This window comes from Chaetura pelagica, unplaced genomic scaffold, assembly GCF_000747805.2.
Source record: "Chaetura pelagica isolate M959 unplaced genomic scaffold, ChaPel_1.0 scaffold244, whole genome shotgun sequence".
NCBI lineage: Eukaryota > Metazoa > Chordata > Aves > Apodiformes > Apodidae > Chaetura > Chaetura pelagica.
The window spans coordinates 2658744-2677038 of NW_009953719.1; the positions used below are offsets into that span (position 1 = coordinate 2658744).

At 39.1% G+C, this 18295-nt stretch overlaps 1 protein-coding gene across 1 annotated transcript in view; it reads left to right on the forward strand.

Moving 5' to 3' along the window:
* Positions 1–18295, forward strand: part of PCP4 (Purkinje cell protein 4) — a 74790-nt gene that overhangs the window by 31945 nt on the left and 24550 nt on the right. Inside the window, exon 2 of the mRNA XM_010000446.1 lies at positions 13137–13188. Coding sequence (XP_009998748.1) covers positions 13137–13188 — 52 coding nt within the window. The remainder of the gene's footprint in view (positions 1–13136; positions 13189–18295) is intronic.

Sequence of the window (18295 nt, forward strand, 5' to 3'; positions counted from 1 at the left end):
GGAAATAAAAAGAAAGCGAGAACAATTTTTGTTAATTGTACAACTGGAAATAAACCCAAAAAAGCTGACAGAAAAAAATGCCAGAATTATTGTAATCTGGGAAGAAGCAGCCTGTTTTAATAACAATAGCCAATATCATCAGATATGAAGCAATTTGTCAGTGCAGATTTTTGCCATTAATAACCCAAGCTGTCCCTTGCAGACAGCCTCTAACTCAATTACAGCTGGGTTAGTAGCTCAGCAAATTAAATTACCCTTAACTTCAGAAGAGTTTGGGAGAATGAAATATGAAGTAAATATTTATTATAAAAACACCATCCATATTCAGTTATATTATGCCTGGGCAAGGATTCCAACCCCTTAATTGGTTTAGGGCACTCTTCCTGTCTGGGGATGCTAATATTAAAGCCTACCCAAGATACCACCAGAATCCAAATGCAGTTCCCAGATCCCAAGGTTCTGATTTTCTCTTCTCAGATGCCACACTCAGTTGCCATCAACTGTCTGTATTAGCTGTGCAGGTGTCCAGCACTTATCATTCAGGCTGCATAGATGTACCAGTGTTGCTCCATGTTTTGTTCCATTGCAAAGTAAAGGTTGCTAGGAGGTAGTGCAACATCCCATGGAGATAGAGCATGCTATGTTTCATGATATGAAGCCCTGACTTACTCACATTTTCAGTTCCCAGAACAAAATTCAGTGCCTCCTCCTCACAGTACCATCTATTGCCTGTTCTGCCATTGTACAACTGTGTGTAAATCTGAGATGTCAACTATACCACTGAAATGATCAACAGAAACAATCAAACTGTGGGTTTTTAAAATTTTTTTAGCTGGATCATTTCAATGATTGTTTTCACCACAGCTCTGCTGAAGGGTTATTTTTATCTTGAAAATTTTCAGTGCTTCTATTTTCTGTATGACCTTGCAAACAATTGTATCCAAACTAATGAGGCCTTGGGGATAGGAAGGTGTGGCTGGATTGGGCTAGACTGGGAAGTAGGAGTTCTTAAGGCATGTTTCCTGCCCAAATATGCCCTTTTTCGAACTGTAGTGCCAGGGCTAATGCTACCAAAATATAAGAATTAGCAGGAGAGAAAGGAAGGAAGGGATCACCATAAGAAACTCACTATTTTATTTATTTTTTTTTATGACGGCCATCTTAATCTATTTTTATGTAATTGAAATATACCTCTTCAGTCACCTTGGTGTTTCCTCTTTATCAATTTCCAGTGTAATTAGGATACGGGCAGTATCATTCACGTCCAAATGAGAGCTGAGGTAATTTTTTGGCAGTTGGTGTGAGAAGACTTACTCTAATTACACCCTCTTTTGCCCTTTGCTAAACAAAACCTTACGTGCAGTTTAGAGAAATTCCGCAGTACCGCACTGAGGCTTCAGCTCTACTCATATGAGTAATTCTTCTGAATTGAAGGCAGCTCCTTGTCCGCATATTAGTTACCCCTATAAATAAACCTTGCTGGATGGAATCCTCAATTTCCCGCAGAAAAAAGACGGATTACTTCTCTTGGCTGGCATGGTAATTAACAGGATTTGGGAAATACATTCTTGCAGCTGCTTTCAAAATTAACTTCAAAGATTCCATTAATCCCTGCCTCAGAAAAAAGAAATTAAAAATTACAATGTCTTTGGAAAAATATCTGCTTAATAATATTTTAATTCAAAATATGCTAATAACCTAAATATTAAGCAAGCTACTGTTTGTGCTAATTATGTTGATTACATTTGGTGTTGGCATAAATATTCTGTTTGGAGCATTATATTGAAGATGAATACAAAATCAGCAGGTTGTCACTGTGCTGATTTATAAATTACATCTCAGCATTGGAAAAAGTGGGGCACAGTGAAAGTTATTCTCTATGCTGTTAGGATATTTCAAAACAGCACTGAAAGTGGGTTTTTATATCCCAGACAGTGATTGTCTGCCTGTTTTCATCAGGTGCCTCCTTATTTAACCTGAAAATATGCTAGGTGCTGAAACCTCGTGTACGCTCAAAAGTGCCTGTTCTGAGGACTTACCTGAAGCCAAAAGCTGTCTGGGTGAAAGTGATCAACTTTAATCACACCTCTTAAATTGAGGCAAGCACCATAATTCTGCTAACACTTCTGTGATTATGGCACTTTGTCCATTGGGTAGAGTATGCATTTTGCATAGCCATGTAATTGGCAGTACAAATGTGTGTTTGACATGGACAATAACCACATTGCAAACAAAACCCAAGAGCAGAGGCTGCAACTCTCTCTTCCAACTACCCTGAGAAGCCTTAACTTCAAGGTTATGCCTTCAGTTCCCATTGCTTTTTCTTTTCCTGTTTGTTAAGTTGATCAACAGGAGGGCCAGGACATTCCACCAGCATGCCTCCTTGTGCTATCTCATGGGAATTGTGGGTACACCATGAATAAACAACATGTAAACCTGTATGTCCTCTTTCCTGGGGAAATGCAGAAAATAGTACTTCTGCAGTCAGCTTGGTAAATGGTCTGCTTTTCACAGTCTGCATCTTGTATGCACAGCTCTTCCTTGAACAGAGTGCTTTTACTTCTGTATTTGAAAGTAGCATCTGAGACTTAATTTGCACCAGTGTAAATGACTGTCAGAGATGCAATGGTACAAATGCTGAGGTCCAAGTTGTGTCCTTTATAGAATGATGAAAAGAAATTGTGAAGAGGTTGTATCTTGCCCAAATAACTGCAATAACAAGAGCTAGTCACTGGTCCACAGTGTCTAGAAGGAAAATAATCTGTAGTTATTCACAGCCTTGTTGATAATTTCTGACAAATGTTACTGTGGTCTTTAGGATCACAGTTGTGTGTATGCGCTTATGTACCTTCAGTGACTACAAAAGTAATAGAAAACCAGTGCTGGTTACTGTGCCAACTTTTAGCCACTGCAGTTTGAATCCTATCAGTTCATCTCAGCCCACTCAATGAGTTTTAATTTATTGAAATAGCTATAGGAGAGCCTTAATAAAATTAAGGACAATGAAGAGCTAGTCAAGTAGAAACCTGCTTGACCCATGAAGTTTATTACAAAAATTGTTGGAGCACCAGGGATCGTTAAGTTTTGACAACCAGTATTGCAAGATGGATTCTGGCACTCTTGCTCTGGCAATATTATGCTGCCCTGGCAACACAAGGCAGCCAGAAAACTGACTACAGAAAATTCACTTTGTGTAAAGGAGCATGAAGAGAAGGTGCTACACAGGAGAAAGTAGAGGCTGTATCCTGGAGAACTGAGATCCCAGGGTGAGAACAGTCAGGGAAAAGTGTTAATCTTCAGAAAGTCACTTCTACCAGAAATTTATAATAGAATGATCATAACCATGAGTGAACTGATTTGTAATGGAGCACATGTTGGTAAATATTTTCCCTTTCTGTCAGGTGCCCAGAAAATGTGTCTACTACTTCTGTTTTAGAGATCACTGTCAGATTTACTCAACATTCAGTCAAAATATTGGCTAGATGTTCTGTACGTGATGCAATTACCTTAAATGTGGGCTTTGAAGGACACTTTCATCTCATAAATAGCCAGTACTATGTCTATAAAAACGTGGGAAAACCAGGAACTTTAAAAGGAGGTACAAATGGACCTGTGAGAAAATTTTACTTCCGTAGCTTCTAATGCAATTTTTATAACTATATTGAAGCTTCTCTCTGGGATTCTTCAGTTCTGTCTGCAGATGTTTTTTTAGGTGACTAGCTGTTACTGAGGTGAATGAACCTTTTTACATGACAAAAGTTGGTTTGGGATTTACCATCTAGCTGTATTGCAGCTCAGTTTTGAAGACTTAGAAGAGAATGAGTGAAATGGCAGAATTTGTGCATGGCTTGTCAGTGGTACACTTTTTCTCTCCCAGATGTCCATCTTCATGCTTTTGATATGTAATTCCAAAAAATAAAGCAGTGATAAAATCCCAGTTCTGTTATTTAGAGGCCAGGTATCCTTGGCAGCTTCAGTAAACAGAAATCTTTCTGTCACAGCAGTATCATTTTTCCTGCTCCTAAGTTTTTGTCTTAAACATGGTGATATGTTTTGTCCTTTTTTAGCAAATTATTTAGTCAGTTGTGGTTAAGAATAAGGTTTTTAATACTTCAATGTGTGAAATGCAGGATGCTATATCTTCAAGTCAGTGCATGACATTAGAAAGAGGTTGTCAAACAGATTGAGACAGAAATCTCCAGTAAAGAAGACTAACTTAATTAGATTGAAATCCTGAATTCTACAGAGTGTGTGTACTCATACCAGGTCATAGCTGCTTGGTTCTTGCCTTTACTTAAATTCTGAATCTTCATTTAGTTTCTGACATACAGCTTGTGTTCTTCACTAGAGCATGAACGAAAAGCAGTTGCAAAATTCCTATTGATTTCAGTAAGCTCAGGATATCACCTCATCACACAATTATTTTCAAGTGGCATGTACGCACAGTGTATTGATCTACTGGCAAAAGCTGATGTTTCTCTCAATGCCCACTGTTTGTTTTTAAATTGAATGCTATATTTCTGTTTTTTTTCAATAGTGAATTTATGGCTGGTGTTAGAAAGCATGAAAAACTCTGGATTCTTGGAACCAGAGGAGTTGACTGTAATATGTCTGGACAGGAGGTACATGGAAAAGGAGGATATGCAAAATATGTTTTGCATATGTCCTACATTTGATATGGTCTTCTGTGTTTTTAATCCAAATTTCTCAAAGTCATTCTTCAGTATATAGGAAGTGTGCATGCTAGTGTAATGTCCTCAAAATTCCATGTAGGGGAAACTAAAAAACAACTATGAACCTCAGGCAGTAACAGTTGTATATTAAGTATGCTTTGGGATCTCCTTAGGCTTAGTCTAACAAACCTCAACTGGAGCTTACTTGAGTAGTCTAAAACTCTTGGTACCTTCAAAGAACAACCAACACTAGCTAATGATCAGCCTGTAAGAACTTCGTTTCTTACACTGTTCCTGGATAAGGTCAACCCTAACTGCCCTCATTTGAGGAGCTGTATAGAAAGTATTTAGTCCTGAAAAGCAGCAGGTAGAAATTGCTGGATCTCCTTGTCATTCCGAGGTTGACTAAGAAGCTTTCCATATTTGGAAACATGGGAAGTCCTGAAGCAGATATTCACAGTGATATTTTGATTTGGAGAAAGGTTATACATTTTATAAATTTGTAAAATGTCTTTTTCAGTATTTTTTAAATTATTATTTTAAGGCTAAAGCACCTGAACTCTTGAATTAAAGCAGAAGGCTATGAAAAAATTGAGGTGCTGATGAAATAGTTTGATTCAATTTATATCTCTCACAAAGAAAATTTCATATGGAGAACAGATGGTAGTGCATAATAAAGGCTTGCTTGGCACAGAGCTGGCTGACCCACAGCAATACATGCATTGTACCTACATGTATTTCTTTCTGTCATATGTAATGCCTTTTGTTAGGGATGGACCTGGTAGCAATACAAGGATTAAGAAAAGTTTAGGATATGCCATCTTCACTGCTATTCCTCTTCTTAACGAGTACAGAACATCCTAATGACTTTTCATATGTGTAAATGAAGTTATTTTTTGTTCTGTGTCAAGTCTATATTGACTTTCTGCTACTCACTTTACAAAAACTTTCCAATGTTTCTGTTCTCTTAATTCTACTCTTGTATGGTCTTTCATTCTTTGATTTAGAAATAAAATACTTTTGAAATCTGCAGCCAGTGGTTTACTGAGATACAGCCTGCTGTACCTTGTTGGCCCTGCAATGAGATGAAGTAGAAAAATGTTATTACTGTAATGGCCCATTGGTCAGAGAACTTTCTGGCAGTTTCATGTCCCTCATCTTGGACTTTCTGTGGCTCACTGAAAAACAAAGAACCCCTCTGCCCCCAGTAATTCTGTAATCAACACCTGGCTACAATCCCTAGCACTGAGGTGCTAATTGGAAGCATAACTGAAAAGGTCAGGCTATTTCAAGACAAGTACAGAATGTAAGATTAAAGGCAAAAACTAGGCTTGGGGGTGCAGGAGGAAGAATGAGTAGAAAAGCTGCTGAAAAAATGTAACATTCTTCTTGAAAAGTCCTCTGGGTTGCAAATTCACTTTTGACCTTAGTAGGTACACCTAGGGGACTAATTTAGTACAGTTTTTCATACCGGATTAACTAGCTGATGTGTATAGCGCTGAGAATTTGACAGGAAAGTAAACCAGTTCTTACTAGGATTTTGGTCATACGACAGTAGTCCTTTTTCTTTCCTCTTCTGAAAAATAGGGAGTGACTTTGATTTTGGAGACATTTTTAATGATGTGCCTTTGTTCTGTAAAACCACTGAGTTAAAAATTAATATAGCCCCAAGCAGCCATAAACTATGTTTCCTCCTACGCAACATGGCAACAAAATTGTTTATCCTGTTTTATGGTATAATGATTATGGTTTTGCACTCATGTTCATTTTGGCTCTGATGTTTCTTCAATGCTTTATACAATGCTTCTGTCCTAGTGCTTGCTGTAGAAAATCCTTGGGAAATTTTGAAGCAATCTTTGAATGAAGGAAGCCGGTTACAATTTATGGGAAATAGAAAACAACAGACTGGTTTTATCTTTTAAAATATGGTCAACAATTTAGGGATTTTCTGCTTAAAAAAACACCCTAAAGTTGGTTTTGTTTTTTCTTTTACTTCATTGATTTTAATTTGATCTGTAGCATCTGAGGGCAGTATCAGTTATACTGGTTCTTGGACGGCTTTCATCCATTGTTACTTGAAAATACCCACAGTAACTCCTCCTTGTGCTTAGCCCTGTTGTGCTCTGAAAGCTGTTAAGAGCTAAGCTTTGTTTTAGAGCCTGCGCTAGCACCTTGAAAGGTGATGTAAGAAGCAAATAGCTCCAGTTGCAATAATGCCATCATCTTGAAAATGTTTTTAAAAAATCCACCAAATGCATTGAAATAAAAAGGCTAAAGATTTCCAAGTAATTGAGGAACCAACAAGGAGAGGTGCTCTGCTGGATCTCGTCCTCACCAACAAGGAAGGCCTGGTGAGGGATGTTAAGCTCAAGAGCAGCCTTGGTTGCAGTGACCACAGAACAGTGGAGTTCAAGATCCTAAGGGCAGCAAGGAGGGCTCACAGCAAGCTTACTACCCTTGACTTCAGAAGGGCAGATTTCAGCCTCTTCAGGGATCTGCTCAAGAGAGTGTCTTGGCATATCATCCTGGAGGGTAGAGAGGCCCATGAAAGCTGGCTGATATTTAAGGATCACCTTCTCCGGTCCCAAGATCATTGCATCCCAGCTAAGAGGAAGTGAAGTAGAAACTCCAAGAGGCTGGCATGGATGAGTAAGCAGCTCCTAGAAAAGCTCAAACTGAAGAAGGAAGCACATGGGGTAGAAGCCAGGGCAGGTATCCTGGGAGGATTACAAAGAGGTTGTCCGAGCAGATAGGGAACAGGTTAGGAGAGCCAAATCCCTGCTAGAATTATATCTTGCCAGGGATGTTAAGAACAATAAGAAAAGCTTCTTTAGGTATGGTGGGGAGAAAAGGACATCCAAGGAGAGTTTAGGCCCTCTCCTGAAGGAAACAGGCGAGGTAGCAACACAGGATATTGAGAAGGCTGAGGTCCTCAATGACTTCTTTGCTTCAGTCTTCTCTGGCAAGTGCTCCAACCTCAACACAAAGGTCACAGAAGGTGAAAGCAGGGACTGGGAGAATGAATTACTCCCCACTGTAGGTGTAGAGCAGGTTTGTGACCATCTAAAGAACCTGAAGGTGCATAAATCTATGGGACCTGATGGAATTCACCCATGGGTCCTGAGGGAGCTGACAGATGCAGTTGTCAAGCCTCTGTCCATCATATTTGAGAGGTCATGGCAGTCTGGTGAGGTTCCCGATGACTGGAAAAAAGGGAACATAGCCCCTATTTTTAAAAAGGGTAAAAAGGAAGACCTAGGGAACTACAGGCTGGTCAGTCTCACCTCTGTGCCTGGCAAGGTCATGGAGCAGATCCTACTGGAAAGTCTGCTAAGGCGCATGGAAAATAAAGAGGTGATTTGTGACAGCCAACATGGCTTCACTAAGGGCAAGACATGCCTGACCACTCTGGTGGCCTTCTACAACAAGGCTGCAGAGATGGTGGATGGTGGCAGAGCAACTGACTCATCTACCTGGATGTGTGCAAGGCGTTTGACACTGACCCACATGACATCCTGGTTTCCAAACTGACAAGGCATGGATTTGATAGATGGACCACTCAGTGGTTAAGAGATTGCCTGGATGGTTGCACCTATAGAGTTGTGATCAATGGCTCAATGTCCAAACAGAGGCAGGTGACAAGTGGTGTCCCTCAGGGGGTATTGGGACCAGTGCTGTTCAGCATCTTTGATGGAGACATGGACAGTGGGGTTGAGTGTATCCTCAGCAAGTCTGCTGATGATACCAAGCTGTGTCGTGTGGTTGACACCCAAGAGGGAAGGGAGGCCATCCAGAGGGACCTTGACAGGCTGGAGAGGTGGGCCAGTGCCAACCTCATGAAGTTCAACAACGCCAAGTGCAGGGTCCTGCACCTGGTTCGGCACAACCCCAGGCACAAACACAGGCTGGGGGGAGAATGGCTGGAGATCAGTCCTGAGGAGAAGGACTTGGGGGTGGTAGTAGATGAGAAGCTCCACATGAGCCGCCAGTATGTGCTGAAGCCCAGAGAGCAACTGCATCCTGTGCTGCATCAAAAGAAGTGTGGCCAGCAGGACCAGGGAGGTGATTCTGCCCCTCTATTCTGCTCTGGTGAGACCCCACCTGGAGTACTGTGCACAATTCTGGTGCCCTCAGCACAAGAAAGATATAGACCTGTTGGAGAGGGTCCAGAAAAAGGCCACCAAGATGAAAAAATGGCTGGAGCACCTCTGCTGTGAAGACAGGCTGAGAGAGTTGGGGCTATTCAGCCTAGAGAAGGGGCCCTACAGGAAAGCTGGGGAGGGGCTTTTCATCAGAGAAGATAGTGATAGGACAAGGGGTAATGGTGTTAAACTGAGAGAGGAAAGTTTTAGGTTAGATATTAGGAAGAAATTCTTCACTATACGGGTGGTGAGGAACTGGAGTGGGTTGCCCAGGGAAGTTCTTGTAAACAACCCTGGGGGTTTTTAAGGCCAAGTTGGACGAGGTTTTGTGCAACCTGGTATAGTGGTAGGTTTCCCTGCTCACAGCATGGGGGTTGGAACTTGATGATCTTTAAGGTCCTTTCCAACCTTAATGATTCTATGATTTTGCAGGTACATGGTCACATTGTATACAGCTTTTTCCTAAGTTTCCTAACCTTGTTAATGAGAAACTGATTTGCACTTTCTAATCTGTTGCACCCACTTGGAAAAGAGCACAGTTCTTATAGATCAAAATATGTATATAACTGAAAGAAAGACTATGCAATATGCACCAGGGGAGGTTTAGGTTGGATATTAGGAAACATTTATTCACTGAAAGGGTTTTCAGGCATTGGAATAGATTGCCCAGGGCGGTGGTGGAGTCACCAGCTCTGGATGCATTTAAATAGCATGTGGACCTGGTGCTTAGGGACATGGTTTAGTGGTGATCTTGTGGTGTTAAGTGTAAGGCTGGACTGGATGATCTTGAAGGTCTCTTCCAGCCAGAGACATTCTGTGATTAGAAGCTTGTTTGGCAGACTTTTGGGCTTAATTCCATGCAAGTCCAGAGGTTACCAATGAATGGCTGTGGAATGCTTAGACTGATTTCAGATCAAGAAAAATCTTGATCTCACAAATAGAAAAACTTTTGTTGACCAAAGCTAAATTTTTTGGGTTTTTTTTTTGATGGCTGAGGTGAAATTCTGAGACATTAAATAAAGATATGAATCCATATTCCAGTACTCCATCAATAGTATCCTGAACCTGACAGGTATAGCCTAGGGAAGAAAGAGAAGCTTTCATAAAAGCTAACTAGCACCACCTGAAACACTCAGGAAATAAGATAACTTTAAAAGCATTTAAAAACAGAGGAGAAAAAAGCAATATAGCTACCATTTTATAGATAGGAAAAATCCAGTATTTGGAGTTTTTTTGAGAGGTCCCAGTATATTAACACAAAAACCTGGTTTCAAATGTGGATTTAAATTGAAATATGGAAATATTAACCAAACTTTGAAGGCATAAGGGTCAATATCTTCAGCTAGACTGGTCGTTTGATGGATTTATTGATTTCTGGCTATTGGTAACTTTCACTTTTGTGAAAGTTGTTTAACCCTTTAGAAGCTGGTGGGGTTTTTTTTTGTTGTTGTACAAGTTTTCTCTCCTGTCTTAGTTCTGAGGCTCCAGGGAGAAACAAATGTATTTCCATTGCATGGGGAGATTGCAGCTGTGGTTATAGATGCAGAGTTGTTCTCTCTGGGGTTGCTCTGTCTCATTGCACAGAGCAAGACATGAGGCAAAGCCAGTAGAGCAGAGATATATGCACTGAAATCTGCCTTGGAGAAGTAGTTGAGAAATCCCACTGCTGGCATGTGGGTGCACAATAGGCCATATGTAGCTCTTTTGTTTTCTCCTAAGGGGTTTGAAGAGCTTTTCTCCCCCCTTTGGCTTCTATAATAAGAGCTAAGAGTACCCATGAAGGTTTTGTGCTTAAGTTGTGATTAGCTCCATATGTACAGAATAACCTGAAAATGCCACCACGGTAGGTTTCCCTGCTCACAGCATGGGGGTTGGAACTTGATGATCTTTAAGGTCCTTTCCAACCTTAATGATTCTATGATTTTGCAGGTACATGGTCACATTGTATACAGCTTTTTCCTAAGTTTCCTAACCTTGTTAATGAGAAACTGATTTGCACTTTCTAATCTGTTGCACCCACTTGGAAAAGAGCACAGTTCTTATAGATCAAAATATGTATATAACTGAAAGAAAGACTATGCAATATGCACCAGGGGAGGTTTAGGTTGGATATTAGGAAACATTTATTCACTGAAAGGGTTTTCAGGCATTGGAATAGATTGCCCAGGGCGGTGGTGGAGTCACCAGCTCTGGATGCATTTAAATAGCATGTGGACCTGGTGCTTAGGGACATGGTTTAGTGGTGATCTTGTGGTGTTAAGTGTAAGGCTGGACTGGATGATCTTGAAGGTCTCTTCCAGCCAGAGACATTCTGTGATTAGAAGCTTGTTTGGCAGACTTTTGGGCTTAATTCCATGCAAGTCCAGAGGTTACCAATGAATGGCTGTGGAATGCTTAGACTGATTTCAGATCAAGAAAAATCTTGATCTCACAAATAGAAAAACTTTTGTTGACCAAAGCTAAATTTTTTGGGTTTTTTTTTTGATGGCTGAGGTGAAATTCTGAGACATTAAATAAAGATATGAATCCATATTCCAGTACTCCATCAATAGTATCCTGAACCTGACAGGTATAGCCTAGGGAAGAAAGAGAAGCTTTCATAAAAGCTAACTAGCACCACCTGAAACACTCAGGAAATAAGATAACTTTAAAAGCATTTAAAAACAGAGGAGAAAAAAGCAATATAGCTACCATTTTATAGATAGGAAAAATCCAGTATTTGGAGTTTTTTTGAGAGGTCCCAGTATATTAACACAAAAACCTGGTTTCAAATGTGGATTTAAATTGAAATATGGAAATATTAACCAAACTTTGAAGGCATAAGGGTCAATATCTTCAGCTAGACTGGTCGTTTGATGGATTTATTGATTTCTGGCTATTGGTAACTTTCACTTTTGTGAAAGTTGTTTAACCCTTTAGAAGCTGGTGGGGTTTTTTTTTGTTGTTGTACAAGTTTTCTCTCCTGTCTTAGTTCTGAGGCTCCAGGGAGAAACAAATGTATTTCCATTGCATGGGGAGATTGCAGCTGTGGTTATAGATGCAGAGTTGTTCTCTCTGGGGTTGCTCTGTCTCATTGCACAGAGCAAGACATGAGGCAAAGCCAGTAGAGCAGAGATATATGCACTGAAATCTGCCTTGGAGAAGTAGTTGAGAAATCCCACTGCTGGCATGTGGGTGCACAATAGGCCATATGTAGCTCTTTTGTTTTCTCCTAAGGGGTTTGAAGAGCTTTTCTCCCCCCTTTGGCTTCTATAATAAGAGCTAAGAGTACCCATGAAGGTTTTGTGCTTAAGTTGTGATTAGCTCCATATGTACAGAATAACCTGAAAATGCCACCACTCTGGGAGATGAAGGACAGAAACCAGAGCAGTAGAGAATATTTTAAGCAGATATTCTAGAGTGAATGCTTTCAGATAAGTATATCTGTATAAATTTCATAAGAGAATTGATAAGACTGTCCATATTTTGGTATTAACTATTTTGTGTGTAGTGCTATTGCAGCTGTTAGCTTTCCTGATGCATGAGGATGTGCTGCTTCTGATGACTGAATGCAGATTGATTTATTAACTGATTTTAGTACTCCTAGTTTTTTATATGCACAACCCTAGGGGATGAATTATTTAGTCTATTTCAGTAACACATACAAGTATGAATAATTTTGCATAAGAAATGCAGGTTTTGCCATACTTGTTAAATCCCTAAATTCCACCTGAGGTGATTTCTCTGCAGCATAATTTTCAGAGTCACATTTTCTAAGCTAGAATGTTACCTAGTGGTATAACCACACTAATAATGCCACTGTAAGTATATATTTGGACTGTACTGATGTTTGTCATGTTTTACTTTAGTAGAGTGACTTAAATCAGTTTGTTTCATTGAAAGCATGGCAAATTTCATGAGGCTATTCCTTGGACAGCCTGAATTGAATTTGCAAGTTCCACCTCCATTTGAGGCCAAAGCAGAAAGATAGTTCTTCTGGGCAAAGTCAGATTGGAAGAACTGTGGAAATGGAGGCACAGCAGTGACCTAAAGAGATGTCCTACAGTAGCTCATACCCTTGCACTGCTGGTAACTTGATTATGCATATCCCATCACTAACGTAATGATTATGTGCAGTTGCACACATAGTTATACAGCTGTACCTACATGGTACTAAGCATTCCTGTTCTGACTGGTACTGTTTCAAAGCAACATTGCTTGAGGTTGAATGACTGTCCAAGGGATTGAGGAGAAATCAGGCTGTAACTGCTAGTAATTCCAAGGGGAAAATGCACATTCAAGTTTGTTCTAACCACTTGTTTTGGTTTTTTTTCCCTAACAGAGACAAGGAACTGGAGCTACAAATGGAAAAGACAAGACATCTGGTGAGAATGGTAAGGGATGGAGAATATTCTTGATGGAGAATATTGAGTCAAATTGAGCCAAAATCAGGTAGAAACGACCTTGGTTTAATGTATCTTTTTAATGTGTGTTAACAACTGGAAGGGCTTCAGTGGGATTGTTTTCTTTCTGTTTGTATGTTCAAATCATCTACTAACGTAAAGACCTGATTCTGAGCTCATACTGTGGGAGACCAAAGGACTGTAGAAGGTAGTGCATAGAACCTAGAAAAGACAGCATGCGGCATGTGTGAAGGAGACACCAAGAGAATAGGGTAGGTATTATGAGCAGCTGCTACATGAATGGGGAAGGTGAACAAAAGTCAACTAATTAAAAAGGCCTTGCTCATAAACATAGTTTCTATGATCTGATTAAACTCTCCTAATTTTAGGCCATAACTAAGGTACCAAAGTGAGAAGCCACTTGCATATAGCTCATATCAGTGTTGCTAGAGACAGGCTATGGATGGAGCAACTCAAATTGGAAGGACCATATGGCAAATAGGCTCCTAACTTCAGCATTCTACATGAGCAAATCTGGACTCATGCTCCACTGCTCTAAGTGGTGAGTCATTGGGTTTTTTGGATTTTAACAAGGAGACTGGCAGGAACCAATTTCTGCCACTTAAGTGGCACAAACAAATCTAATTCAGAAATGTTGATTTTTTAATTTTTTTTTTCTTCCCAAAGACAGTCAAACTGACTTTTCAGTGAAAACAGCAATTGTTTTTTAGCTGAAATCTCATTTTATTTCCTATAGGAGGCAGAAATGCTTTGTACGCAAATGATGACTTTATTAAAATCCAATTACTATCAAAACATTTTTCAAATGAAAACATTTTGACCATTATATAACCAGTTGAATATGAGCCTGCATCAGTTTGTAGACATTCATGAACGGTTGAGGATTGAACTATATAAATAAGTTGTCTGCTTCTATTCAATCATCTAGTCCTAATTAAAGAACATGTTCTGGTAGTCCTTTCCATCTACTGAAAGGCATGAAGAATGTATGTCTCTTTTTCCAAAAGCCAAGGGTTTTCTGAGATGGAATATTTGAGCAGCTATTTTGAATATGCATTTTGGCCTTTGCATGTTGGTCTGAACAGAATTTTTGGGCCTTTTGAGGCAACACATCCTAAAACATTAAGAGACTTCTTTATGATTAGTTTTTCTATTATGGAGAGGTGACTTCCCCATAAGGGTTGTTTGCATAATGTTACAGTAAATGAAATCTGTAGAGGATGTTCCCACTATGATAAAACACAAAGTAGAGTGGAAAAAAGAAATAAATATTTTGGCTTGTTATAATGTCTTGAATTAGTGAGAACAAATGTACCCTGACAGCAAAGCCATTTGCATTCTCAAGTTAACAGGGGAGGAAAGCAAGCAGAATTATGTCAGCCATTCAGGCAGCATGAGAAGCATCTTTTTTATCTTTATTGTTTGATCACATTATGTACTGAGCTCATTTGCCTTGAATTTCTTTGCAAATGAAATTGTCCTGTCTTCAAGTTTAGCTTAGATTTACTGATCCTGCAGCCTTTTAAAGAGCCTTTTTTTTTTTTTTTCAAAGGGGATTTTGAGTGAGAAAGGGCTGCATCATTAATTCACAAACATATATGATTCTAGTTGTAGCATATTTTTCTTAGACAAATAGTCACCAATTATTTTTGTAATAGAATTATAACAAAAAACCCCTGTCACCTATTTAAAATAGAGGAGCAGCAGGGGAGATGGAGTAGAGTTCTTAGATCTCCCTAGTCCACATTCTTGCATGAAAATAAAACAGAACTATGTTACTTATTGTAAATATGGAATAATCTCTTGTGTTGAAGTAACATTTAATCACATTTTGTTTTGCTGTTAACTTTTAATGACCTCACTGGATGCTGGTCAAGCCCTAGATGACATTTGTCCTTCTACAGGTTATGATCAAAATAAGAGGGTGATTAATTTCTTCCTAAGGAAGAACAACTCTTGTTTTACAATGTCCTCTTGTGATGCATCAGTGGCTTGTGAAGTCAGTGGAAGAGTTTATACAGAGTGGACACTGTATAATGCTGAGTAGCTTTTCCATCCAAAACATACTATATTGCTGTCAGGGAAGTCTGTGTAATTTCATTCTGTTCTCAGAGTGGGAAGAACAAAAAATATTAATAGACATAATATAAATAATTATAAATAATATAAAGAAACACCACCCTAATACTCAGCAGTAATACTATGCATACAGAAGCACCTATATAAAAACAACTTGTTGGACATAGGAGCCATGTAACTGTAGCTGCCATAATTTCATTGGGTCTTGAAGGACCTAAGTCTACCTGAAAACCAAGATGTATTTATTTGTGTATGCCATTAAAAACTTAGCTTGTAAACTCTATTATATAATGCTGTTCTCTAGGGTAGAAAATCCAAGGGAAGGCAGCAGTACTATTCCCGTGCACCTCCTTCAGTATGAATCTGACTTGTTTTAATAGAGTTAGTGTGGGATAAGAAGCTATAATTTCCTTTTTACTCACCTGGTGTGATTAAGCTTGTCTAGCATGTTTGCAAATGCATCCTAAATGAAAATAGGATGTCCTACCTTACTATCTTGGCAATGTCACAGAGTTCCTCTGTAGGTTAACACTTGTAACATCTCATTCTGTTTCACGTTACCCTGCATTTTTTTGCCATGTAATTTGAAAGCTGATATTACACAATCTACTCTTTACAGCCCAGTACAACTGGCAGGGAAATAATTGCATCAGAAGCAATTATTTCTATCTTCAAATTTAGAATCACTCTTTCCTATTAATAGATCTCACCCTTTCTTCTGAACATACATAAGACATGTGATCATTAATTGGTATTTGTTAATAATTTTCTCAGGATATCAGATGTATCCATCAGCAATATGAATATTTATAATAACAGAATTTGTTTTAATGTGATGCATTCTATAACTTCTGGGTTTGAGTGAAACAAAAATGAATAGGCTTTGCATGAACTTACGTGTTACGGTAGATTAGGCTTGAGTAATCACAGCATGATGTTCAGTTGTACTGAAAAAGTGAAACCCTTTTCAATTTCTACTTATTCTCAAGCATTTATCCTGTCAGGGTATTATCTCTTCTTTGAGGTGGTCAGAAAACTAAGTGGATAAGTGCTCTGCATTTCCTTCCCTCCATCCAGTACACCATGCGATACCTCTATGTAAGGATAAAGAAACAGTAGAGTTAATGAAGTAAATTTTTATCTCTTACATCTAAAATGGAGTAGTCTAAACTTATTTGAACCTGAATGCTTCTAGAAGGCATTAATAGTAATGGTAAAGAATTGTAAAACAATTGTGCATGGTACAATAGAAGTATCTCTCTACTAAGCTTTCCTCATAGAGGGATATTCATCTTGTAGTGTAATCAACAGTCCATTCACTCACTTCATCTACTCAGGGAATTTTGGAAATTCTGCACTCTGTGCATGCTCCACTCAGGAAAAAAGAATCTTCCTAAGTCTGGCAGAGTGAATAACCATCTTCATAGTTATTTGAGTGCTTAGCTTAATAGAACTTTAATTCCTGGCTAGGGGCCAGGATCATGATTGTAGTATGGTCTAATATAAATATCTGTTTAAGAACTCTAAATTAATTTTCCACTAATATTCTCCAATGACTATGTAAAAATGTACTGGTTTTGGGAACAGCCTGAAAAATAAACTTACTAGTGGAAAAAAGATTTTGAAAAGGAAGGAAACTTTTGAGTCTAATTTGTATAAGTATTCAAAGGATCTCATGGAACATGGTTTGCTGTATCTGCTGAGGTCTACAGGTCACATTCTTTAGTCACAAGGAAAGACAGTGACTAAGCTGCAGCATTGCAATGCCTTGCGCATTTTGTCTTTCCCACAAATCCTTGCTTCTGTGGAAAAAGATGAAATAGGCCTTGCAAGCAACTGCTGAGTCAATGTGAAAAAAAAACCCTGCCCTTTCAGACTGCTTGTCTGTGATATTTCACCCCCACAGTTCTACTCAGAATTAGAATGGAGAGTATTGTATGAAACTAATTAATATTGAGTTTTCCTGGGTATCAGGTTGAGTGTAGGGAGGAAAATGACCTTATACTCTTGTCTCTTCTCGCTATTGTGTTCTGCTGAAATTCTCTTGTCACTTGAAAGTGATGCTTCATGGAATATGATCTCTGCAGCCACTCTCTTCCGTATCTTTCAATCTATGTCCACAGCTGTATTCAGTCCTACCTCATACAATCTAGCAAAGTGTTTGAAGAAGTTGTATTTCATTGTGTACAGATCGCTTGGGCTCAGAGGGAAATGTAAAAATCCTGTGTGAACTCAACACCATGATCTGTAGCTGAGAGTGTTTCAGATTTCAGCAGCAAAATTCAAATAGTTCTAGATTAATCCCATCTCAAGGCATAGCTACGCATGGCAAAAATATGCAGGCAACCTTATTTCCAGAGATTCATTTCAAGCACTTTTCTTGGGGACAGCTACGCATGAAGTTTACCCAGAATGAAACCAAGTATGTCTCAGGTTCTCTCCTGGTCTGGATGTCTTCCTTTGCCCAGAGTGGACCATTTATCAGGGAGTGCCATTTGTCTATTCAGGCAGCCAACAAGTCTCAGCTAAAGACAGGTCGAGGCTTTATTAACAAGGCTCTCAGATTGTTCACAGATCATCCCTAGAGAGGATGCTGAAAGGAAGAGAGGGAAATTATACATGAACTTCATTTCCTCTCCTAGGTGAATTTCCACTTCTTGAGGCCAAGGGTAAGTATAAGTCCTCTCCAGAGGAATACTGTGTGTTTATTTATTTGAGGCAATGATGACAATGAAAGATTGCTCACAAAACTTTTTGTTTCAACAACTTTTGATATTCATCTAGGGATAAAAACTTTTAAAGCAACAATATTTGTGTGTTTCAGCTAAAGTAGGCATCTACTGTACTGGAACTTCACCTGTTCTCACATACACACCTGCAGTGGTCATCTGGTTTTATGGAGAGGGTTCTCTGGAGGCATTAACAGTAATTAATATGCCTAATTTAAACTTAAATAATACTTGCAAGACAACAGATACTGTTTTGCTTTCATTACATG